A 25,341-nucleotide genomic window follows, 5' to 3' on the forward strand; every position below is an offset into this window, starting at 1 on the left:
ATAAAACTTATTGTACCTTTTCAATTAAGGAACCATTCTAAAATTGAGTTTTGCTATTGGATTATGTAAATTGACATAGCAATCAAGAAATTGCTCTCTACAGAAACAATCGTTGCATAGGAATGAAAAAGGACTCAACTTATAGAGACAAAGCATAATACATGGCAAAAATAAGGTTGTTGTAGGATAAAAAGTGATTTTTCATGAAAAAAAATAGAACCATAGAAATGTGGAATAACTAGTGAACTTTGTTCTTTTAAACTTCTAGACTTGTAACATTAAATGAGTTTTTTTTTATTTTTTTTTCTCTAGAAAGAGAGAGTTATATAAATTATAAAAGTAAAAAAAAAAATGTATCATAATAACACCTATATTAAGCAACTTTGATGTAGTTGGGCCAATCTAACAGCCACTAGTTGAGACGTCCAATGGGCCCCACAACAGTTGAAGTGGGCCAGTAAACAGTCATTTTCAACGAGCAGGCTCATTTTGCTTCCTCTGTGGGCTTCTCCTCAGCACATCTTTCTCACTGCCACCCACTCACACGCACCACCGACACACACCGATCCAACTTTGGACCGGACGATTCATCGACTCAAAGACTGGCACTGATTCCGCATTCACTCGCTCCCTGACTCAGTCGCCGCTGTGGCAAACAAAGCAATGCAGATGGATTCGTCTTCCGACGAAGAAGACGACCGCCACAACCTCATCGAACAGAACGTCCGAAAGCCTCCGCCGCCGCCCCCCGCCGCGGCATTCCACGTCGAAGATTTCACCTCGCAATGCCGGCGATTCAATTTCAGGCTCCAGAAAAGGTACATTATCGCCATTCTCGCTCTCTTCATCGTTCTCCTCTTCTTCTCCGTCACCGATTTCCACAGCCTCTTCTCCACCTCCTCCCTCAAGCTCGATTATCTTTCCGATCGAATGAAGGAATCCGAATTGCGCGCCATTTACCTCTTGCGCCAACAGCAAATAGGACTATTAACCGCTTGGAATCGCTCGTTCCAATCCAATGCGTCGAATCCGAATCAATTGGAGGATCTGAAATCTGCGTTGTTTAAGCAGATTTCCATTAACAGAGAAATTCAGCAGATTCTGCTGAATCCGCACAAGACAGGGAACTTGGATGAACCTGAATTGGATTTCGGAAACGTTAGCTTGAGTGGTGTAAGTTACGATAGGTGTAGAACGGTGGATCAGAATTTGTCACAGAGAAGAACGATTGAGTGGAACCCTGGAGATGGTAAATTCTTGCTTGCTATATGTGTTTCGGGTCAAATGTCTAACCATTTGATTTGCTTAGAGAAACACATGTTTTTCGCTGCGCTTTTTAATAGGATTTTGGTGATTCCTAGTTCCAAAGTGGATTACCAGTATGATAGAGTTGTGGATATTGATCATATTAACCAATGTTTGGGGAAAAAAGTGGTGGTTTCGTTTGAAGAGTTTTCCAATGCTAAGAAGGGTCATATGCACATTGATAAGTTTCTGTGTTATTTTTCTCAGCCTCAGCCTTGTTTTTTGGACGATGAAAGGTTGAAGAAGTTGAGTTCTTTGGGTTTGTCAATGCGTAAACCTGAGGCTGTTTGGGATGAGGATACTCGGAATCCGAAGAAGAAGACGGTTCAAGATGTGTTGTCTAAGTTTGCATATGATGATGATGTTATGGCAATTGGGGATGTGTTCTATGCTGAAGTGGAACCAGAATGGGTGATGCAACCAGGTGGCCCAATTGCTCACAAATGCAAAACATTGATTGAACCTAATCGCCTTATTTTGCTTACTGCTCAGCGTTTCATTCAGACATTCCTGGGAAGGAACTTCATTGCATTGCATTTTCGAAGACATGGGTTTTTGAAATTCTGGTATACCCTTCTTCCTTTTTGAATATACTGACGATGGTCTTTTAAATTGATGACTTGATTATGATATGTTAACAGCAAACTTTGCCAGCATGAATTGCATGATTTCTGACTAGTAATGAATGCATTTTCATGGCTTATGACTATGCCCTTTTCTTTTTCATGCCTAACATAATCTCCTTGTATCAATGCTGAAAACGAATAATGAGAATCCGTCCTGCAATTTTTTTGCCCTTTTTTCCCTACCATCATATTGCTTCTGATGATTCATTTTCATGTTTACAGTAATGCTAAAAAACCAAGTTGCTTTTACCCCATTCCTCAAGCTGCAGATTGCATCTCGAGGGTGGTTGAAAGGGCCGACACCCCTGTCGTTTATCTTTCTACTGATGCAGCAGAAAGTGAAACTGGTTTGCTTCAGTCACTAGTGGTGCTGAATGGCAGGTCTGTTCCTCTTGTAACCCGCCCAGCTCGTAATTCAGCAGAAAAATGGGATGCTTTGTTATACAGGCATGGTATTGAGGGAGATTCACAGGTGAGTGACTGTGCTGCATTTGATTTTTACATGGTTTTAAACTTAAGTTAGTACTGTGACTGACCTCAATTCACCAATCAAATCTGGTCTATTGTCTTGTTTCAAATAAATAAAACTGTTAGCAAGACTACGCATATCTGTTGATCATGCTTGTTTTTTTGTTTGCAATATGTGTGCTACATCTTAAGATTCTCACATTTTCTTTTCTCCGGTTCTCCCCTTAAGGTTGAGATAATCCAAAGCTCTAAGACCACCTTTGTTTGAAGTGTCATGAATGAAATTTAATTACTCTCATTCTACCATTCAAGCCATCAATATTTTACATTCAGGAAAATGCAAGTTTAAGAACTTTAGGCATGGTATTCAACTTTGTTGGTTTCAGTTGTCCTGCAGTGCTATTTCTTCAGCATGGCTTATACTAAAATATTCTAGTGCGAACTTGTAATTGCATAGTTCTTTCCTCCCTACAATTTGCTCTAATCCATTATGCGGTTGACCACTTACTTTTATTTTCTTTTACTGCTGATGTGCATTACGAATATTTCACGCTGAAGGTGGAAGCTATGTTGGACAAAACCATATGTGCTATGTCTAGCGTGTTCATTGGAGCCCCTGGTTCCACTTTCACCGAAGACATCCTGCGGCTGAGAAAGGACTGGGGGTCGGCATCGTTGTGTGATGAGTACCTTTGCCAAGGTGAGGAACCAAATGTTGTAGCGGAAAATGAATGACAATAAAGAGGGTCTTGTGCCTTGACTCAGGAATAGGTTTGATTGGGCTTTGTCAATGTGAGTAGTGATGTATGATAATAGGATTAGGTGTTTTATTGACAAGTTTTGCTTGTTATACATATTCTTTTATCACAATGATTATGATTTGTATTTGTATTATCTACACATAAATTGAGAATTTGCCCAAAAGCAATTGTGGCATTTCGACATTCCATTTCTACTTTTCTCGTTGTAAACGGAACATATTGTTGGTACCCATGGATTATGTCTTTGGCGCTTTTAACCCGAAAGAGAAAGGAGAACCTCGACGACATGTGTGTACCAGTGTACTTTTTTAATTTCCCTATAGGTTTGATAAACTAATCATCAGATGAAGTTATTATAACCTACACTAATGATTAAAACCTACAATAGTAAGTGGTGTCCTCACATGTTATTTTCTCTCTTTCTTCAATAATTAACATACATTGTAAATAATTATCTCTATTTCACTTGCATTATTTTTTTTTAGCACACGTGCTTCAATAATATTTTTCCTAAAATAAAAGGGCTTTAGTTGTAAGAAATGGATCATGTATGAAAAATGTTAATTTTAGTTTTTAGAGTTGAGTTTTTTTATTTTTCTAAACTTAAGTATTTTATATTGGAGTCAGGTAGGACTACTAAAGAGTTGAGTTAAATACATAAAAATACTAAGTTTTTATTAAAATAATATTTATCATATTTTTATATAAAATTAGCAAAATTCAATGTTGATATCTCTCTCTTTTATCTATGTTTAATTTAAAATGTAAGTAATTAGTCCTCGTCAATGGAATAAGTAAAGGATGAGTGATCTTACAAAGATTCATAGCAAGTGAAAAGATTTATGTCATTATTTCACATGCTTGTCTTTGAATGTAATTACTAAATATTTATTCCTTATAAAATTAATAAATTTTAATTTTGGTCAATTTAATTTCATTAGAGACAGAAATCATATTTAACTATTACAACACGTTTTCCAAAACACAATAGGATTGGAAGGTATCCAAATTTGAGGGTGACTGGTTCCACAAACTGGGTGAATTGCATGGTGCACAGCAGCAGCCTCCAAATTTACCTGTCATTGTAATTTTTTAAGCGGTTTATTGGAATGATTTTTCTTTTATTGAAAATTATAAAAAGAGCCACCTGCCGTAATACCCTTATCCAGTTTCGAATTTATCATTTTGACCGGTTCACCAAGTTTCCATCTATAATCTCATCCGTTGATCTAGCTCAGAAACCCACAAGCCGTATAGGCAACCGCAGGAACCCATCCACGCGCGCTGTTATCTTCCTTCCCATGCTAATACAATCCAAACCCCTTTCTCATTTTCATTTCCACTTCTTCATCACTCACTCTTAATTCCCACATTCCTCTGTGTGGCCCCACTAACCGCGCCGATTCTCAACTTCTTCCTTTTCATTTCCTTTTTCTTCTTTCTCACTTTCATCTCTCTAAACAATATTTTTTCCTTTTCTAACCCAGTACAAAAATCCTTATTCTATTTTCTTTTTCCCTCCCTTTTCTCGAATATACTCACTATCTAGATTCTGATTTCCGTTAAAGATTGTATCTTTACCGTTAAATTTCTCATTTCTAGGGTTTTCGCCCAAAGGGTAATTGCATTTTGATTTTGGGGCATCACCATGAGAGCTAAATTGGTTGTGTTCCCAATACGAGGCAGAAACTGGTGCTTCAGCAGATCCATTGATCACTCACTCTCCGCTTCCGCTGCTTCCTCTCAATCCCCTTCAACCTTGAAAGAGTTATGGACCAACGTTACCATTGATGGTAAACCCCTTAACGCCAAAGCTGAGCTTTTTGTTGACTACATCTCCTTCAAGGTGCCATTCCTTTCTTTTCTTGTTGATTTATCTTTGTGGGTGTGTCCTTTTTAACCTGTTGCTTCATTTGGTTGTTGTGGGTTGTAGATGAATAAAGCCTGGATTGGTTTGGAAAGATCACCGGATGGATCTTTCAAGAAGAAGATTCACGGGTGAGTTTTGCATTACTGTATAATTGTGACCTTGTTTCTCGGGCATTTTCTTGTCTCTTTTCAAATGTGATTTCGGGTTTTTGCAGGTTGGGGTTGTGGCTTTTGTCGCGGGTTAAGCCGTCAGAGATATTTCTGAAATCTATATCGAAGGAAGTCACTAGTGTTGAAGTCATTTACCCATCAAGGTTGGTGGTCGCCTTGCTACTTGGCTTGTGGATGTGTTGTCTGTTTTAAATATTGGTTTTATTTTAATTTGGAAAAAAAATTCCGCTCCCTTTTAGTTGTTTATTTTTGGTTACTATGTTTAACTGATCGTACGTGATATACTTTACTCATTCTATTTTTTGTGTTGTTAAATTCTTTTTCACTTCTCTGATATTTTAAATGGATAATGGAACAATATGAGTTGTGAAATGAAAGATGAGATACACAATAATGTCTGCTTTCCATTGAGGAGGCTTTTGTTGTGGTTCTTCATTTTAAATATTGTAGACAGAACCAGTTTGCTTTTATGTACTTATTTTAAGATTTTGTTAAAGCTGTGTTCTTTTCTATAATTCTGGATTGTGGGATCATGATGTGAATAAAGAAGAAAATTTGGCACTATTGTTTTGCTTCTCCTTTTTTAAGCTTTTTAACAATTACAATATTTTGTGCAGTTTGAATGCTCAACTGGTTCGCCGAAGACTAAGACACATTGCAATGAGGTAATTCTAGCCCCTACCTCCTCCACTGGTGGTGCTGGAACAAATCACTTCCCGCATCTTGTGATTTAATTATAAATGCTGCTCCCCATTTTCATATAAACTGCCATCTATTTACAGGGGAACAATTATACACCGGAAATACTTCTATGGTTCAATTTCGTTAATTCCGCTGACCTCTGCACTTAGCGTACGTATGTGTTCAGTGAATATTAACTATAAAATATTACTGTTTTATTGACCCTTTTTTTTTGTATTTATGCTGAATATGTAGCTCATTGATATCCATATCTTAATTTTACAATGCAGGTCTTACCTTTGCCCAATGTCCCATTCTTTTGGGTTTTATTTCGCACTTATTCTCATTGGAGAGCCCTTCAGGTGCATAGTCTTCCATATTACTTTCAACTTGCAAGCTGCAATCTATTCTTTTCACTTCCTGACATTTGAGTTAATTTGTCTGTCACTATGAAGCCCTGACTCTGACACAAACACTGGACATGGATACCGGGACATGATTGATGTCCAAAATATAAGACACCACTTATATATATATATATTGCTAAGAGTCTAAGACACTTATATATATGAATTTAAATATGATTAACATGAAAAAAATTCTAAATTGAAAATTAAGATTTGTTCATTCATTTTCTTAAGACAATGCTGTTAAGATAGCTTTTGATGTTGGAGGATGAAGGTGATCTAAGTGACGTTGATCTAGGGGATGATGAATGATCATCACATCAAATTATTCATATTTTGACTTCTTGACATTTTTTTGGGGGGAGGGATAGTGCTGAATTTGAACAGTTACAGTTTTTTTTTTGTCATTGTAACTGTTATAATTTGAATCCTTATTCATTTTGCAGTATGTCACTCTGTTAGCTATACTGTGAACTATTATTTGACTCTAAAATGCTAATGTGAATATACATGATCGTGTGTTTCATTATGTTAAATGATCTTAGATTTATATTCTTTAATTATTGATGATGAATTTGAGCTTTTACATGTCATTGTTAGTTGTATATGTTAGTTTTTATATTTGATTATAATGATACAATTTGATTCGTGATACAGAGAAATGGACCTTCCAATTAACATTTTGAATCCTGATTTGATAACCTTGATTTATGTATGCTTCAAATTGAGGAACTGATACTGTATATCATAAGATTCGCAGACGTCATTTGATTTGGCAGTAAATACAGAGTTGCATGGTTCTTGTATAGTTGTCAATTTGTCATAGTGCCATTTGCTTTCTATTATTGTGCACATGTCTCTCAACTGTTTTATATACTTTTACTTAGGGAAGTGAGAAGCTGTTTCAACTAGTCTCAACTAGTGGCAAGACTTCAAACACTTGTACGAGAAAAAAGGAAACTGAGGATAAGGAATCTCAAGATGAAAGGCATAGTCCACATGAACCATATTGGGTAAGTTCAGTATTTCTACACGACCCAATTTGTTGAATCAGCCTCTTGCATATGAAAGGTAGATCCATAATGGGTCCAACCCTTCCTTGGACTCTGCCATGGTAGAAGTTTTATGGCAGAGTTTGAGAGTAATTTTAGATGGAAGGGTTAGTGAGAAAGTGATTTCAAAGCAAGGTTGAGAGTAATTTTACAGATATGCCATTGATTTTATTTGGATTAGTGAATTTATAGTGCTCTACCTCCCTATCATCTAATCCAATTCATAAACAACAGCATGAAATTCATGTAGAATTTGTTAAATTAATATGCATATGTGGGTTTTGTTATATTTAGAATACTTAACTATTCTTTGTTAATTAAACTAATAGGTTAAAGGAATTATTAAATAAAGGTGAAATAGCATTGGAGTGACAATAAGTTACAATAAACACACTTTCCACCCTTTATCTCTCTCTTCTTACTCTTAGGCTCGGAAGTAGTTATAATAGAATCATACTATTTTAAATGCAAGCTTTCGTCGTCTACTTACTAATGTCTTTTTCTTTTTTCAATTAGGTATTTCGGCCATCCAAAGAACTTGAGAATCTTGTTCGTCAAGATGCGCATGATAGTCTTAGTCAGCACGCCATCGCCAACATTTGCAAGATCTATGATTTGAACACCAAAGATGTTGTAAAATACGAGAAGTCTATTTTTTGAATCAGTTTTGTAATGCAACATATTCCATTCATTCGGAGTTTGATAAGAAATATTAAAATTCGGGATATTTTACTCTGGAATACCATTGTGTATTGAGTATTGCAGTAACAATTTTCTCTGTGTAATTTTCAATTGTATGGATTTGTACATATATTTCTATGATCTTGTCTTTTTTACCTAAAATCTTAATATTTGAGAAACATGGATTCACTTCTAATTTATTATTATTATTATTATTATTATTATTATTATTATTATTATTATTAATGTGACTTCTATATTTATTTTTATTGGCGTTCTTGTATTTTTAACTTTTTAAAAAAGGAAATCGACAACAAGATTAAAAATACTAAAATGTAATTTCTAAAGTCTGAAGAGCAAATTAAAATAAAAAAGAAAATTGGAATGCAATTTTTTTAAATCTTTGACCTCAGTAATACTACTAATAAATGATGTAGTTGAATGCAGATCTTGTAATTATTCTTCTCAAATGCAATATTGCTTTTGTTTAATTTAAATATTTTGCACAGCATTTTGAAAATATTAACACTCGTGAATAGAAAGTTCTTATCATAAGTTTGGAATCGTTTTTATGTTCTGAATAAATTGACTATTGAGCTTTTTTTTTCTTTGGCAAAGCAGGAAATTGTTTACAGTAATATTTTCATTCCAGAGGGAAAAAAAATAATCTATGCCATGTGTTTCACTCTCATAAAATTCGACAAAAGAAATGCTTAAAATTATTTTTGATCTGTAAAAATATATAATTTTCTATTGTATTTTTTTATTTTTTATTTTTATATTTGATTATATTTTTTGTCATCCACCAGAATTTAAAAAAAACAATTTTTTTATAATTTTAAAAAATAGAAATAAATGAAATTCAAATGAAGAGTTAATTTAGAGAGTGCAAAATTTTTAAGCAGGAAATGTAAATGCTCTTTTTGAACTCTCATTTATATTTTAAAGTGAAGTAAATATAAGTTTATTATAAATATTTTTTTAAATATAAAGACTTTTAATCTTAAATTAGATTAACACCCCCACTAGTCACAAATAAATAAATAAATAATGATTACCAAGTAATAGAGTTCATATCTTTTATTTATTAATATTAAAAACATAAAACAAAATTATTACTATCTTGCTCAACATTTTTACCAAGTTAACAAGGTCAATAAAATAAAATAAAATGGTTTAATAGATTTCTTTCTCTGGCTGTTCTCAATGTTCTAGTTCTCAGGCTTTGCATAAAAGGTTTTGCTCAAACCACATTGCAACTTCAATTCAATTCAATCCCCCTTTGGAGTTTACCTCTCTCGGGAGAAAGTTTGCAAATTTACGCAGTAATCGGAGAAAGAATCAACAATGGCACCTGAGCACGATGACGATCTCAAAGACGAGAAGAACCCTCGACCCCTCGACGAGGATGACATCGCCCTCCTCAAAACCTACGTAATCCTTTCTTTCTCTCCAAAACCCTAATTTCCCAATTTCCCGCTTTTTGTGTTTTAGGCTTGGCAGATCTTCGTTTATGTTAGAATCGTATGATATTCTACTTGGGTCGTTCAATTTCATGTGTCATCCCAATTGAATCGTTTTCTATTTTTCTTTTCAACTATGCTGCTATTGAGATCGCTTATTGTTTTGGGGAAAATTTACTGTGTTAACCTTCTTTCACTTAATTCTGCTTCTAGGTTGTGGGGTCAGTTAAAGTATGTAACTTTAAACTCTTTATTAATTTTTGAACTCTTGAAAGTTGAAGGTTTGCTTTGTAAAATGTAAGAAATGAAGTTTCTCTTGATCCACTTTCAGATTTTAATATGCTTTTTGGGTGCCAACAGTTGAGGGTGCTGGTGTTGGGGTTTGTGGTAGCTTATATGTGGTAATTGTTCATAAATCATGATGTGGATGCACGAAGTTTTGATCATTTTTGGAGTGATATTGCATTCATGGATATGTGGATTTGTATCTTGCTTGACAAAGAATTAAGTGTACCATATTCATAGATTTAGTTTGGAGTTGATGATGTCCTACTGATGATGTGTATAGATATGTATGGAGTAGTGATGCTGTGGAGTCTCTTTAACCTGTAATATGGATGGCTGAGGGATCGTTGTGGTTCTGAGATATTTTGCTCATATATTGATTATTGACCCAGCTTCTCCTTAAGGTTGCTGGGTAGAATGTCCATGTCTTTGATCAAAGGTTTTTTCATCATTAGTGTATTTATAAACTGGATTTTATAATATATTTTGGTTTATGCAGGGTTTGGGACCCTATTCCACTAGCATAAAAAAGGTGGAGAAGGAAATCAAAGATATGGCAAAGAAAGTGAATGACTTATGTGGTATGTGCAAAAAACATGGTTGTTTTGTCATTTCTATTTTGCTTGGTAGAGCATTGTAATCGTTTGAATTAAGGAAAATTATGTCATCAGTTTTATTTATTTCTTGGTATTGTTGTGTAACTTGTGGCCCTCTACTCTCTTTTTTTCATAGTTCCAAATTGTCCCTTTATTGAGGATATTATCCTTTTCTTTAAATTTATTGTATCTTTTTGATAGGTGATAGCATTTGTTTGTGACCAACTGAGCATAAGTCATTAATCAGGGGGAAAAAAATCAACTGAAGGAAGGGGTTTATAATTGTTATTAACTTATTATGTAGATGTGTTGCATTTATATTGGTTGTCTTAATTTCATAGACTGGATGCTATTAATGCATGCACAACTCCTTAGATGTTAGCTTCCTGTTGTTATCATAGGTATCAAGGAGTCTGATACTGGTTTAGCTGCACCAAGCCAATGGGATCTTGTTTCTGATAAGCAAATGATGCAGGAGGAACAGCCCCTTCAGGTGATTCTTTTGTTTGGTAGAGTTTTTTCTAAATGTTTTTAATATTTGTAGGAATTGCTAAATATGGCTATTGATTGAATAGGTGGCAAGGTGCACAAAGATTATAAATCCAAACTCTGAAGATGCCAAATACGTTATCAATGTGAAGCAGATTGCTAAGGTGCCTAAATTTTTAACAATCTTCTCACCCCTATATATATCAGATAGTTATTTGTTTGGTGATGTCTGATATCACCTGTTGATTAAGACATCACTTGCAGATCAACTGTCTTATGCTGTGTAAAATGCCAAGTTTTTTTTTCTTTGGAAGTTGAATCTTATATACCTTCTGCTTTGATGGTAACAGTTTGTTGTTGGGCTAGGAGACAAGGTTTCCCCCACTGACATAGAGGAAGGGATGCGTGTTGGGTATGTTTCTGATAAGCAACTTTGCTGCTAAAATATTAACTGTAGAAAGAAGTGAAACTTTATTAACAACAAATGTTGTCTGCTAGTGTGTTTAACCATCATTTTATCATTGCAGGGTTGATAGAAACAAATATCAGATTCAGATTCCCTTGCCTCCAAAAATTGATCCAAGTGTTACCATGATGACAGTTGAAGAGAAGCCAGATGTGACATATAATGATGTTGGTGGTTGTAAAGAGCAGATTGAAAAGATGCGTGAAGTAAGTCTTAGAAATTATGTTTGTTTTTACATATAAAAGAAATAATTCATGCAGCACTAAATTTTTTAATTTCCCTGCCAGGTTGTTGAACTTCCCATGCTTCATCCAGAGAAATTTGTCAAGCTTGGGATTGATCCTCCAAAGGGTGTTCTTTGTTATGGTCCACCAGGAACTGGGAAAACACTTTTAGCCAGAGCTGTGGCTAATAGGACTGATGCTTGCTTCATAAGGGTTATTGGAAGTGAGCTAGTTCAGAAATATGTTGGTGAGGGGGCTCGGATGGTTCGTGAACTATTTCAGGTAAAATATCTAGGACCTGTCTTCCAGCTTCATTATTGTTTCCATGATTGGTATTGTTTGACTAGAATTTTCTATCTCTTGTAGATGGCTCGTTCAAAGAAGGCATGCATTGTGTTTTTTGATGAAGTTGATGCAATTGGAGGTGCACGGTTTGATGATGGTGTTGGTGGTGACAATGAGGTTCAGCGTACAATGCTTGAAATTGTTAATCAGCTTGATGGATTTGATGCACGAGGAAACATCAAAGTCTTGATGGCTACTAACAGGTTGGTTGATTTGGCCATTGTATAATTTTTATTTTGCTGCAGATGTTATTTTGAGGGTGTGTCGCAAAGTGTGCACTGCCATTTTTGCTGTAATTATGATACATTGCAAATGCCCTTTTAAATTATTTTTTTCCTTGTAAAAGTTATAATTGCTGAAAGTCTGTCCATCTTGTGAGAAAAAGAAATACAAATTGAGTTTGCATTGCATCTTCCTTTCCAAATGTTTCGTTTCATGCTTCTGTTAGTTTTCAATTTGAAAGTTTTACCTATGCTAAGCTGGGTTTATTATACATGAATTTTTATCCATAATTTCTAGGCCCGACACGCTCGATCCAGCACTACTACGGCCTGGGCGATTGGATCGTAAAGTTGAATTTGGTCTTCCTGACCTAGAGAGCAGAACACAGATATTCAAGATACACACAAGAACCATGAACTGTGAAAGAGACATCCGATTTGAACTTCTTGCTCGGCTTTGTCCGAATTCCACTGGTAAGACCATCTTTCAAAATAGGTAGTTTTTAATCCAGCTTATACTTTTTGACCATCAATCTGTTAAGGATTTCAGTTTTCTGGCCGGTCATTCATTCTCATTTCCTAAAAGCTTTGCTGTTGACTTGTGCTTCATGCTCAAGTACTTGTAGAGATTGGTTTTCTGATAGATACTTTTTGTTCTCTCCAGGAGCTGATATAAGGAGTGTATGCACAGAAGCTGGTATGTTTGCTATCCGTGCCCGCAGGAAGACTGTAACAGAGAAAGACTTCCTTGATGCAGTCAACAAAGTTATCAAAGGATACCAGAAGTTCAGTGCAACTCCCAAGTATATGGTTTACAACTGAGTTTTTCTTTCATCTTTTGTTCACGTGACCATATTGGGAGCAAGTACAATATTTTATTATTTCCTGTGAAAATTGAAGGGCATGTGGTTCTTTCATGAGCAGTTTGTGAAACTCCTGTTTAAATGCAACCTTGTCTGTGGCGAACGTTAATTACATCCAAAATTGAGTAAGAGAGTAAAACATTCTTTTAGCCCTTGAAAAATATACTCAAATCCTCTAGAAACTAATTTTGTTGATTTAGTCTTTCAACGTTTGGATTCTCAATAATTTAATTCTTCCATTTATCTTAACCTAAAATTGTTATTCTATAAAATGTTAACATTATATCATAAAATTTTAGTGAATGCTGGTATTTAAATATTTTAGTTCAACATTTGTTGATAATATTTAATTCATTAACTGATATTCAAATATAGTATTCCAAAGTATAAATCAATCAGATATTTAAATAATTAAAGTGCTGCAAGTGAGAATTTTGAAATTCTGAATTGTTTTTAAAAATATTTGAAAATTTGATTGGTATGAGACATTTTTAAAGAATTAGAAATACTTTTAGTCCCAAGAATGTGAGCTTATCATCACTTATTTAATGTTTTAATACATTTCCCGTATTGTGTTTTTATTTTTCCGTTAAGTAATACGTCTAGTAGCCAGTTTAAGGACGGTATTCATTTTAAAAACAGAGAAGAAAAATAGAAATTGTCAAGCACAAAACAAGTTGTGTCTACATCGGGTGTGCTTTATAATCTCATAAGTAATTTATCATAACTGTAACGAGTTTTTGAAATTAAAATAGCAATACTGATGAAATTTAAATACGTCGTTGACTGGATTAAGGCATAGCTCATGATACGCAGCAGCTGAACCAGGATCAAATTCCCATCACTGAATATCTATCTCTTTTGGAGCATCATTAACATAGACTATATAAGAGTTTTGGTTTGCAAAACAGGAAACTGTTTCAATAGAGTCATGATCCAGTGGTAGCATACATAATTCCTTTTCACTACAAGAATTATGTAAGAGAACCAAAAAATCACTGACTAGCTGATTCATGGCATAAACAGCTCCTTCAGATGCTAAAGGAAGAAATCCGAATAAAATATTTGTAGGATCCGCAATCACTACAAGGAGATTAACTATTTATTTAGACAGAGTCTATTACAAAATATTCCACAGATAAAACCACAAAATATGATGAAAAGTTTATTATTTATTCCTAGTGATTAACAACAAATGGCAAGTGGCAACCATATTAATTTAAACTGAACTTCAATTTTTCAAATGGTTAAATTATTGAAATTTATACCACCAATAAAAGAAATAGCTCAAAAACATACAATTGTCTAGCTTCAATATCCAACGGCGCACTTAATCTAACTCGGAAACTGTCTTTAAGGTTAAAAAGAAATGATGAAAATCTGATGAATATTATTTTCTTTCTATGCAGTTCTATCAACACAAGGCTTTTGTTCCCATTTACATGTCTTGTGTTTCTTGGTTATCACCCCCACGGTTGGATCCTCCTTGATCAGTTCCAAATGTTCGCTTGCTCATGTTAGTTCGCTGCACTAACCGAACCAGCGCTTGAACCACTTCGGACATAGGTGGTCGGAATTCAGGCTCCGGCTGCCCCAAAAGTAAAATTTTAGAATAACATAATAATGCATTAATACATTGAAATGTTCTTTATCCCCAACAGTTGAACTTAGCACTTAGGAATCCAATTGGGAGCTCCCAGATGGGTTGGAGTGAGATAAGTGAGGTACAATTGTTGCGTAACAGTTCGAATAGTGCCCCGAAAAAAGTAATTAAATGCTTATCTACAAAAACAATAATATGAAACATGACTGACATTACCTGAACACAAAGAGCTATAACATCAGCAAATCGAGAAAGAGACTTAACAGGGTATAGTCCTTCCAATGCAGGATCAACCATTTTAGCCAAAGCATCAATATCATGAAGTTGAGGTGTTGCCCACCGAACCAAAGACTGCTCAAACCTTGGCCTTGAGCTGTAGAAGGATCATTTTAACAATGAGAAAATAAAATCGTGAGAATATTATATTGGTGCATAATATTAAAAACTGATAATATACCAATATTTCACCTATCAAATGGTTTTCGTCCACTAAGAAGTTCCAACATGACAACTCCAAAGCTGTAGACATCACTCTTAAGAGTATAATGACCAGACAAGCCAACTTCAGGAGCTTCATATCCAGATCCAGAATTGTTGTTCAATACCTGAACATGAGATATTCGTTAGAACTTATAGTTATTTTAGTATGTAAACTAAATGTCAATGGGCAAAAGGAGAATAGCATTCAGTAAGACAAGTATCAGTATTCTTGTCGCTGATTGGAAAAACACAATATCTATCCAATATTGAGCCTTCCCCTTGTGTCTAAAACATTTTAAGGTTTTGTCATGGTATAAAAGTCCCTATGATCAAGTGGTCTGAAGTTTAATCCTTGCTAATTGCTACCCCCATTCTTCATAATTGAATTTCTTCTTTTATTAAAAGGATGGCAATAAGGTTTAAACTTATGCCCTCAGGCCAATTACCCAAGCTTCTCACTACCAGCCGGCAAAGGTAGGATGGCTTGTGCACGGTCTATGCTTTAAGCGCAAAGTGCTCTTGGTAAGGAGAAGGTTAAAGATATAAAACTTACATTGAATCTTCACCTAATCACCTAATGAATCTTCACCTAATCACCTAATGGTTTCAGCTTTTATTTAGGAGAGACGACTCTTGACAATAGAAAAGGCAACTAGAGCCAATGGTTATTCATACAAAATATTATATGTACAACCATCTGCTTTCTTTCCCTAATTGTTATAACTCAACATAGTTGGCAGCATCAACTAAAGATTAGTGTGTAAAGAAAGAACAATAACTTTGTAACTGAAAAATGAAAATGAGTAGTGAAACCTTACAATATATAGAAAAGTGGCAACAAAAAAGATAAACTAACCTGGCCTAACGAACACATTAATTCATGGCATGTTCCTAAAAAAATAAAATCACCTGGTTTGCATTTGGAATATAGCTTGCCAATCCACTGTCGGACAGATGAGGATTAAGATCTGAATCAAGCAATATGTTGGCTGACTTTATATTCTTATGAACAATTGAAGGTGAACAAACTTCATGTAGGTACCTGGGAAAAAAGCAAGTAGAGTTAGATTGTTGTTTATCAGGGCAAAATTTTAAATCGATGCTTGATGTCCAACCTTATGTTGTCTTATATTAGAAGATCTGTTTCAACTTATATTGTATTGTTAGTAAAAGTCTTTAATTTTTTCCACATAGTAGCAATTTCCAATTTGCTTAAAGTATGAAGACTTTAGAGCTGATAGTGTATAAATTCATACATAAATTTTACAGTCCCAACTAATTTATCCTATTTTTTCATTTTCAAGATTGAAAATTAGATTTGGTAATTGTTAGATATAAAACCATTCATAAGACTTCACATAACATCTTAAGCTTTTCGAATAACTAGTTCTTTTCATGGTATTAGAATGCAGATAAACAAGCAGACAAGAGTTTGACCCTGGCAGATCCTATTTTAATGAATAAAAGTTGAAATTTTTAGTAAAAGGTAGGGTGGCATGTGAATATTGTCCACACTTCAAGCCACAAACTGCTCCTGTGCAAGGACATGTTTATATAAAACCATGCATAAGCCTTCATCTTACAACTTAAGCTTTTAAAGATAGTCAGTTCATGACAATAATAAGCTACACATTTTAATCTCATTGAAAACAAAGACAGTCACAAAGACGTACTTCCAGACAATGCACAATTAAATGAAAAAGAAAAAGCTTAATATCTAATCAATCAAGTCAGACAGGTTATCATGATCTTGAAAGCTAAGCTAAATGTAAGCAACAGGAAGAAAGATAGGAGTCAGGAGATAGAAAGCAGGAGCTAATAGGTAAAATAGAAAATTAGATTCGCTCATGAGATTTAACATGATATAAAATGAGGCAAAACTTACTTTAAAATGCATTATCAAGATCTTCTATTTACATTAATAAACTAACTTACTCTAAAGCTCGTGCAATCCCCAAAGCAATCTTGACACGTGAATTCCATATCAATGGTTTACTATACTCATCAGGTAGGTGAAGGAAGTCATGCAGTGATCCATTTTTATGAAACTCATAGACTAGGAGGTGTTGTCCATGCTCTGAACAATAACCTACAAGTTCTGTCACATTGGGATGATTCAAATGGGATATGTTTGAAACCATTTCTACAAAATCGTCAGACAAATCATTGGGAAGAACAGAAGAATCTATCTTCTTCACAGCAAGAACCTACAACATTTTCACAAGTGAGAAAAGCAAATCAAAATCATTAATAAGAAAATGCATAGATTCAAGACATGCCTACTATAGAAAAGTTTATGGTATTTGTTGGACAGTATTGACTATGGTATGCAGGTGGCATCTACATGTAGCAGGACATCTCAGATATTTTTGGTTTTGTACAGCCATATGGCTTTAAGGATGAATGATCAAGATGTGTATTCACTTGTTTTTGTATCAAAACTGTTCAGATTTTACCCCCTTCTAGTAAAATTACATAATGGCATGGTGTTGTTTTGGATTTAGTATATCTCAATCAGCAATACATATAGAAGTGGATTTACCGCAAAAACAGGTAACAAATACCTTTCCATCATCAAATTGAGCACGGTACACCCGTCCAAAAGTCCCCTCACCAAGAAGTTGATCCACACTAAAGCTTCCAGTAGCAATCTGCAGGTCAGCTATAGAATATGATTTTACATTTTCAGGAGCTTTTACAGTCTTCTTGACTGTAGTGGGCCTACTATTGACTATAGCGGGCTTTTTTGAAAATTCATCCTCGTCAAATGATTTACGACGATCAAAAGGTGGAGGTTTAAGGTTTAGCGAGGCCGCAGATGTATCAAATGACTTCAAGTCAATTACAGACGAAGCTTGCATGGAATTCATTTCTGCATTATAACAGATATTAATATGTCAATTTGAATCAGAACAGACTGAAAGCAGGATAATTGAACAGCTTGAAATTAAACTAAAAGCATTAAGACAGGGCAGTCATTTCCACAGGGAGAAAGAAGATAGGTAGCCCAGTTATTTGCTAATTAGTGATGAAGTTTGGCAAAAACAAATTAAAACAAAAATACTATTAAAGCTTTAAAACTCTCTCTAGTGTAATCACAGTTATGGTGCCAAGCATGATTCTCCCTGAAAAAAGAGTTGAATTAATTGCTACTAGCTTGCCTTGCGGTCAAAGAACATATTGTCTGCCAAAATTATAGTTGAATTGCAAAACTCACTTATCAAACTAAGCATATAAGAGCCAACAGCCAATAGAGAAGGTGGCTTTAGAAGAATGAAGGGTGAACCTAAAGAACATGAAATACATGAACACAATATATACAAGTGAATGGGCACTAGTACAATATGTACACTGGTATATACAAGTCGGTGAGTAAGCCTGCCATTCACCCTATAATAAAAAAATGAAAATGATTTTTCAACAGTATACAAGAATAAAATGCTAACCGTGCACTTCATTTGAAGAAAGAGGAGCCAGGGGCTGATTGTCAAGCTTTTCAATATCTTTAAATGACTTTTTGGATCTTCTTTTCACCAGAAAAAATGCTACTATTGCCCCAACAACCAAGATTGAGATCACAATTCCAGCAACTCCCCCGCCTCCTATACCAGATTTTTTGCTTCCTCCGTCACTTGTGCCAGCATCTGATGGGCTATGTCCACCAGATTTGTGATTTCGGTTTCTTGGTGTTATTGGAGGTGTCCCAGGAGGAGGTGGAGGTGCAGGTCCCGAGTTCCATGCATTACCATCCTTTCTGTTATTAAAATTTGACCATTTTCAAGTTTCATAGAATTTATGATGAAAAACTGAATCTTACAAAAGTTGCTGATACTGGCAATGCTTACTGTAGGTTTATGCTTTTCAATTGTTCTGGTATCCAGCCTGTAAAATGATTGTTTTCCACATTCCTGAAAAATATTTAAGAACATAAATACAACTAAAAGGTACTTCTATTGAAAAATGGTAAAAGGATATTCCACAGCTGTTATATGAAACAGAGACACACAGAATGTCGAGAGGCAAATTAGCAAGGACATCAATGGTGCCTGTAAACTGGTTGTTCTGCAGATACCTACATGAATGTAAACAAGTCAACTCAAAATGTAATCAATACCATGTAAATATTAGCAAAGAAATGAAACAAGAAAACGAAAAACAAAAGGTTAGGCATTTACATGGTGCTTATGCTTGAAAGTGAACTCAAAGTCTGAGGGAGATCACCTGTGAAAGAATTGAACGAGAGATCCCTACAACAAATAATAGATATTATAGCCACCTGGCCCTGAATTGTTACCAAACCAAATTCTAGCATACTTTATAATGAACATGAAACAAGCATGCTTACATTGTTACTCAGGAAAAAAGTGTGGATTTTTAAAACTATCAAAAGCATATGCCATAGAAAATAGTGCAATAGCCAATGTATATGGAGCAATTTTCATAGAAAAATAATGTAAATTTTCTTAAACATGGGATCTGAAATAATTTTGTGAGTTACTTAATACAAAATGCAAATTAATCCACAAAAAAAATCATAAAATAATATTGAAAATGAAAATGCTCAATATTTTATAGTTAAAATAAACTTAATAGACACCTAGGCTACTTTTTATATTGGCTAAGGGAAGGAGGAAATCTCACAACGTTGAGAGGGAAGAAAGCTTTTGAAAGTCGACAGTGAGTCCTTGCTGGAGCTGATTGTGACCAAGATTCCTACATTATCGAGATTAAATTAAAAAATGACTCCAGTTGCTTGTGAAGGAGAATTTTACAATGAGAAGTGTACAAGAAGTCAAGATGATTACACACAGGTCTATAAGCGAAGACATAGTAGAAATAAAATAAGGGATTCCCCCATTAAAGTTATTATTAGCAAGATTTCTGCATCCAAAGAAACAAGAATGTAAGATATTAAAAAAATTATAATATTAGAACAAAGTAATTGATCTCACCTAGTGGAATAAAACTTAGTTGTTGTTGTTGTATAATATCATAACAAAATTAAACAAGAAAAGTATTAACAGATATAGAAACATACAAGTGCTGCAAATTAGGAGGAAGTTGGTATGGTATGGTGGCACCAAGATTGTTGTTACTCAGGTCCCTGCAGATTTTTTTACGAGGTTACAAGAATAATAACCATATAAAACTGGTTAAATGATGAAGGAGACCATTGACATACAGAATTGTTGCAGATGTCAAGGATTGTAGCTGGTAACCCATAGATCCAGTTAGTCCAAGGCCAGGCAACTTTCTGATAAGAAGTGAAACATTACAAAGTAATAAACAGACGTCAGCTCCAAAAGCAATAACAATCAAGTCATATAAAGTGATGGGAAACTGAGACTTCACATCTCTGTGACTCGGTTGCCTGAGCAAGTAATGCCTTTCCAAGACTGTCCACAAGGATCATCGCCATTCCAATTTAGCTGGGGTGGTGAGTTCATACTTTGAAACATATTCTTTAGAGAAGCAGCTGCATCAAACATTCAGAAAAAGATGGTTGGCAAACCTCTAACATGCATAATGGAAATTTGTATGATAAATTTCTATTTTGATAGTGCCCTACTGCTCCACACCCTGTTACATATTTTGAGATATGCAGACTACTCACAAACTTCTGAACATTTTATGATAGCCTTTACAAATATAACACTTCTAAGCATAACTAAACAAATAAATCATTGATCTTCTGAGCCTGAATTCAGAAAAATGTTCACATTGAAGATTGGATGATTGATAATGTGATAACTTCACACCCTCAAACATTTCAAACATTGAGGAAGAAAATAAAAATAAAAAAACTCAATTCATCAAGGATTCTGAAATTGGTGTATTTCAGTATCTAGGGTTGAAATGACAGGTACAAGATTAAATCGTTTGGCTTCATAGGAGTTCTTGAAATATATATTATAATATTACCAACTACTGAGGAACATGAAGAAAGTCTATTACATCACCTAGTCACTTTCCAAATTAGAAAAAAGGTGCAAGGATTTTAAAGTATCGCATGCTTAAATTTATAATAGTTCATCTTTGGAGGGATAGCAGAAAATTTAATATAAGTGTCAACCAAGCAAAATTTGTATATATTCAAAGTGCCACAAAGCAGAGCAAGTTGCTGGTTAAGTAGATATGGATAACAAAACAAGAGTAAATATATGTATAGGATTGCACCAGGCATGAATCATAAGGTGCAAAAATCAGTATAACAAGCTTATTTATTCCAAGCAAGCATTTCACACCTTAAATAGATAGCTAGAGCCTATGAGACTCTACTTATTGATAAATCAGAAATATGATACAGCCCAAGATAGAATCCAGTATACTAGTGCCGTTGTTTCAATCACTTTGTTTGTAACACTTCAAATTCCACATCAGAACTGGTAGGTCAAAATTCGCTATATAAAGCTCAAAAGCCAGAACAAAGTTGACTAGAATGTTGGAATTAAGTGCAAATGCAGCTACCATATTCCCACGTCACTGTTGTTAGTATAAAGAATTCAACATGATGATACAAGAGTGTGCTGAAACCTATTATGGAGGATGAAAAGCAGCTGCAGAATGGTGGGCTTTCAACAGCCGATGATGTCAGTGACACATGGGCCAGTGCTTTACTAAGATTGTCACATTTACTCCTTAGGGGAATAAAAGCAAGACTAAATCGCACTCTTTGTTGATAAATCTTCTTATAGAATTTCAAGGTTTCTTTCTTTTTTAAAATGCATTAACCATCATGATACAAGAAGTACAAATTTGAACATCAAACAGAAAACACAAAAGTATTAAAGACAACAAGTTAATGGAAGCGAATTAAAGTAGAAGATCAATAGTCCCACTAAGCTGTTATAATAAATTTTTGAGAATAGAATTTAGAAATTAGTTCAACTGTACTTCAAGAAGAAAACATAAGAAAATGGAAACTGTATTATCACATCAAAGTTTTGATGTCCAATCCATTGTTGACAATATTATCTATAGTAAAGCAGTGAGAATTGCATCAACCGGTTACATACATAGCACACACAACACACAGTTCAAACGCAACTGAAAACCAAAAAGGAAAAAAAAAACCATATGTTGAAATCATTGGATACAAAGCATAGGTCACCCTATCAATCTGCGTAAACAGTAACATTAAGGGTAATAAAATTAATGTGTGCCGTGCCACTCAACAGATCAGCTGAAAAACTTCATAATGACCCAAAGACCAACAAAAACAAAAACAAAACTTCGGCAGAAATCAAACCAAACTACTAAGGAAATGGAAAAACAGTCAACTGAACATGATTGAAAACCAAACTAAAACACAGAGAACAAGTGAGGAAGATGAGTAACAGAGAAACAGTCTTCACTGACACAACAGTAGCACAATGCAACAGAAAGAAAGAGTGATGAAAAGTGCAAAGTTGAGAGTGAGATCAAAGAACACTCTAACCATCATTTGGATCTGTATCACCATAGATGACCAGAATGCAGGTGCTGATGATGATAAACATCAGCACCAGCCTTGGATCCAACATCATCTTCTTTCTGAATCTATCTTTGCTCCCAAAATTCTTCCTACCCAGAAAGCTAAAAGGATGTGCAATCAAACCCTTTTCACCAATTTTTAATTTTTCTTAATAATATTTTATGGGTTCAAGCTTATATATGTTGCCACCATTGCCGTTGCCGAGTAAAGCTGGCAAGCACGAATTGCAGCTACAATCCAAAGCCACGTAAGTCCTTTATTTACCTTATCACGTTCTGTATATTCTACATTTTGTAAAATTATTGTTATTTCCTTTTATAAGCTTTTTTAAAGGTGCGTTAAGGTAAAAAAGTTAATGAATTTAAAAAAAATATTATATACAATTTAATTTTATGAGTTTGATTTAAAATTATTAAAATATATTTACAGATTCTATATAAATTGTTTTTATAAATTCAAATAAACTTTCGATAAACCGTTCTGAACTCACCCTAAATAAGAAATAAATTTTTGCAAACTTTGAATCTCTGTAATGTTCCACTAGTCATTGTAAAGGACCATATCATTTTTTATTTTTCCCTCGTCAATTGAGTAAGCCAATTTAACCAACTTTTGCAATGAACAATACTCACTAAGTTTTCTTCTTTATTATAATTTAAGTTTAACTTCGTATTTATTTTATACATGACAAATTCTAATTGTTGCTGAATGAAACAATTCACGAGTGATGTGATTTTTTGTGTCTCTTTAATCAAACATTTAGTATATGTATAATTAAGAGACTATTTTTATAAATTTTTAAGTAAAAATTATTGGACTCTTTTTTTTTTTTAGATTAACGTGGCTTATTTGTCATAAAAGTGTACTTTTTTTTTGTTATTAAATAAAATAATAGCTGTTGGTTGAAAACAACCCCCTTAATTAGTAATAAATTTCACAAGAAAATGATTCGCCCTATGTATAACTCTTATTATATGTATTATATTACACTTATCGTGTATCATATAATATATTCATACAGGCATTCTTAATGAGCAAAAACAGGTGCACGAGGCTTTTTATGCATTGCTGGGTCAAAGGTAAAAGAAATTAATTAGTGCCTTCAACAGAAAATAGAAAATGACACATTTAAGAGAAAAAGGAAAATTAGCCTAAATTAGAGGGGAAATGATAATTTCTTAATCGTGACAAACTTGATTAATCTACCTAACTTTATTTGCTTAAATGGTAAAAAAATAAATAAATAAATAAAATAAAATATCTCATTCAAATAAATAAGTATCTTTTTCTTTTCTTTTCTTTTTCTCTTCTCTAAATAAATAAACAAGTCAAACCGAGAATATCAAAAAATTATTTCCTTAGCTAAAATATACTGAAATTTTTAGATACTTCATGTAAGGAAGAAAAATAAAGATTAATTTGATTAATCTTTTATCATGGTAGAATGATCGAGTATGGAAATAATATCACTTAAAATAATGCCTTGATCCTTTTTCGCAATAATAATGAGGGGTTGATTATTTTGACTTTTGAGCATTATAAGAATGATAATAATGGGGACCATGATGTATATAATAAATGGTTTTGGTCGTATTGAACTTGGTTCATGCAATCAACATTAGAGCCTCTAGTTTGTGATTAGGAGGTTGGTTTCAATGTCAAAGTTCAATTTCACAAGATTTTTTTTTTTCTCTTTCTCAAAATCCTCTAATATATTATTTCCTTGTTTATTTTTGGGCTGAAATAAAATAGGATAATACTACTCCATGCTTAAGCAAATTTGTTCTTCTAAAATTTATTTATTTTTCACATGGTTATATATATGAACTCTCTCTGTATGTGTGCAAATGCACATGAATATATGAGATGTATCTAAACAGTGCTGATACTTGAAATTATTGAAAGAAATTAATAACATTTATGATTATTTAAAAATCATACAATTTTTAAAAAATTCTAATTATTTTTAATAAGATCTAATAATTTGTATTTATTTTCTTACTTATTTCAATAATAAGTTTTGTCAAACTTATTTTTACGTAGAAAACTCTTATTAACATAAAATGATTTCCGAATCATATTTAAGACCAGAAAAAAGTTGGTCACATGACAAAATCACGATAAAGTGTTCAAGTCTTCTCCTCCTGCAGAAACAACCATTTTTAACTCTTGATACTTGTAATATTTAATTACAGACCACTATTACCCTCTTCAAAGAAACCACGAATAAGGATGAAGAGAGGGTGTCAACTACTGAGGTAATTGACTTGGAATTAAAAACACAGTATGATTAAATAAAAGTTTTTACCATGATCTTTTAAAAAAACTGGTTTTGTAGTTTTCAGGGAACAGTTAACTCTGAGCAGTTTCCTTTAAGTTAAAGAAATTGAATAAAAAAAACATATGGGCGTCATCTGAAACATACAGCACAGCTATTTACACCAACATCGCAACAGACAGCATATACGATATGATTGCTATATTGCGTTCTATGTTGTTTAATGGTCACTCGAAGCAATCTCTTTCTAGATACCAGTCATTTTTCTTTGATGTTGACCATAAACACTTTCCACAAAGAAAACCAAATCTGCTAAGTATACGTGTTCTGCGTCCATTTCCTACTTTATTAAAAAAGAAACAATTTTATCTTTAAAGTTATCCAATTATCCCTTTTCAAAAAATTATAAGAGTATTATAAAGCAATTGAAAAGTTACAAAACTCAATGTATATTTTCTAATTAATTTTTAAAAAACTATAATGCATTATTAATTTTTTAATATATATATTTTGTTATTGATTGGCTTTTTGAC

At 33.8% G+C, this 25,341-nt stretch overlaps 4 protein-coding genes across 5 annotated transcripts; 3 read left to right on the plus strand and 1 right to left on the minus strand.

The window, feature by feature from the left end:
- The first annotated feature begins 529 nt into the window (after positions 1–529).
- Positions 530–3,176, plus strand: LOC113850200 (O-fucosyltransferase 36-like). Its single transcript, XM_027480618.1, has 3 exons — positions 530–1,871; positions 2,154–2,403; positions 2,958–3,176. Exons 1-3 carry the CDS (start codon positions 664–666, stop codon positions 3,132–3,134), a joined length of 1,635 nt encoding a protein of 544 aa, XP_027336419.1. The 5' UTR covers positions 530–663; the 3' UTR covers positions 3,135–3,176.
- A 1,499-nt stretch (positions 3,177–4,675) lies between these two features.
- LOC113851580 (uncharacterized protein C23H3.12c) lies at positions 4,676–8,023 on the plus strand. Its single transcript, XM_027482097.1, has 8 exons — positions 4,676–5,006; positions 5,094–5,158; positions 5,245–5,343; positions 5,818–5,865; positions 5,983–6,052; positions 6,172–6,243; positions 7,176–7,301; positions 7,857–8,023. The coding sequence occupies exons 1-8, from the start codon at positions 4,809–4,811 to the stop codon at positions 7,998–8,000; spliced, it is 822 nt and encodes a 273-aa protein (XP_027337898.1). The 5' UTR covers positions 4,676–4,808; the 3' UTR covers positions 8,001–8,023.
- Positions 8,024–9,219: 1,196 nt separating this feature from the next.
- Positions 9,220–14,726, plus strand: LOC113851579 (26S proteasome regulatory subunit 7-like). The gene is made up of 10 exons (XM_027482096.1): positions 9,220–9,455; positions 10,269–10,350; positions 10,767–10,858; positions 10,941–11,018; positions 11,205–11,266; positions 11,382–11,526; positions 11,608–11,826; positions 11,911–12,092; positions 12,409–12,584; positions 12,775–14,726. The coding sequence occupies exons 1-10, from the start codon at positions 9,369–9,371 to the stop codon at positions 12,930–12,932; spliced, it is 1,281 nt and encodes a 426-aa protein (XP_027337897.1). The 5' UTR covers positions 9,220–9,368; the 3' UTR covers positions 12,933–14,726.
- Positions 14,028–22,674, minus strand: LOC113851578 (protein STRUBBELIG-RECEPTOR FAMILY 6-like). Of its 2 annotated transcripts, XM_027482095.1 has the most exons (17): positions 22,495–22,664; positions 20,409–20,532; positions 20,239–20,310; positions 20,095–20,160; positions 19,866–19,937; positions 19,698–19,769; positions 19,232–19,303; positions 19,063–19,128; positions 18,902–18,964; positions 18,503–18,810; positions 17,621–17,928; positions 17,153–17,263; positions 16,992–17,068; positions 15,966–16,098; positions 15,045–15,181; positions 14,793–14,949; positions 14,377–14,561 (listed from the first exon to the last, which is right to left on the minus strand). In XM_027482095.1, exons 1-17 carry the CDS (start codon positions 22,580–22,582, stop codon positions 14,412–14,414), a joined length of 2,076 nt encoding a protein of 691 aa, XP_027337896.1. In that variant the 5' UTR covers positions 22,583–22,664; the 3' UTR covers positions 14,377–14,411. The 2 variants fall into 2 exon arrangements, with proteins under 2 accessions (XP_027337895.1, XP_027337896.1); XM_027482094.1 differs by having other exon boundaries at positions 14,028–14,561; positions 16,992–17,263; positions 22,495–22,674.
- Positions 22,675–25,341: the final 2,667 nt, after the last annotated feature.

The sequence above is a fragment of the Abrus precatorius genome, unplaced genomic scaffold (assembly GCF_003935025.1).
Source record: "Abrus precatorius isolate BTA unplaced genomic scaffold, Abrus_2018 Scaffold9, whole genome shotgun sequence".
NCBI classification, from domain to species: domain Eukaryota; kingdom Viridiplantae; phylum Streptophyta; class Magnoliopsida; order Fabales; family Fabaceae; genus Abrus; species Abrus precatorius.

What these genes read in the sequence shown, in the direction of transcription:
- LOC113850200 (XM_027480618.1), top strand. Translation starts at nt 664, where the DNA reads ATGCAGATGGATTCGTCTTCCGACGAAGAAGACGACCGCCACAACCTC. An exon ending in CATGGGTTTTTGAAATTCTG is followed by an intron (nt 1,872 to 2,153) that starts GTATACCCTTCT and finishes TCATGTTTACAG; the next exon opens with TAATGCTAAAAAACCAAGTT. An exon ending in GTATTGAGGGAGATTCACAG is followed by an intron (nt 2,404 to 2,957) that starts GTGAGTGACTGT and finishes TTCACGCTGAAG; the next exon opens with GTGGAAGCTATGTTGGACAA.
- LOC113851580 (XM_027482097.1), top strand. Translation starts at nt 4,809, where the DNA reads ATGAGAGCTAAATTGGTTGTGTTCCCAATACGAGGCAGAAACTGGTGC. An exon ending in TTCAAGAAGAAGATTCACGG is followed by an intron (nt 5,159 to 5,244) that starts GTGAGTTTTGCA and finishes GGGTTTTTGCAG; the next exon opens with GTTGGGGTTGTGGCTTTTGT. An exon ending in CTAAGACACATTGCAATGAG is followed by an intron (nt 5,866 to 5,982) that starts GTAATTCTAGCC and finishes ATCTATTTACAG; the next exon opens with GGGAACAATTATACACCGGA.
- LOC113851579 (XM_027482096.1), top strand. Translation starts at nt 9,369, where the DNA reads ATGGCACCTGAGCACGATGACGATCTCAAAGACGAGAAGAACCCTCGA. An exon ending in GAAAGTGAATGACTTATGTG is followed by an intron (nt 10,351 to 10,766) that starts GTATGTGCAAAA and finishes TTGTTATCATAG; the next exon opens with GTATCAAGGAGTCTGATACT. An exon ending in TGGTTCGTGAACTATTTCAG is followed by an intron (nt 11,827 to 11,910) that starts GTAAAATATCTA and finishes TATCTCTTGTAG; the next exon opens with ATGGCTCGTTCAAAGAAGGC.
- LOC113851578 (XM_027482094.1), bottom strand. Translation starts at nt 22,582, where the DNA reads ATGATGTTGGATCCAAGGCTGGTGCTGATGTTTATCATCATCAGCACC. An exon ending in ATATTCCAAATGCAAACCAG is followed by an intron (nt 15,182 to 15,965) that starts GTGATTTTATTT and finishes TCTCATGTTCAG; the next exon opens with GTATTGAACAACAATTCTGG. An exon ending in TTATAGCTCTTTGTGTTCAG is followed by an intron (nt 14,562 to 14,792) that starts GTAATGTCAGTC and finishes CTTTTGGGGCAG; the next exon opens with CCGGAGCCTGAATTCCGACC.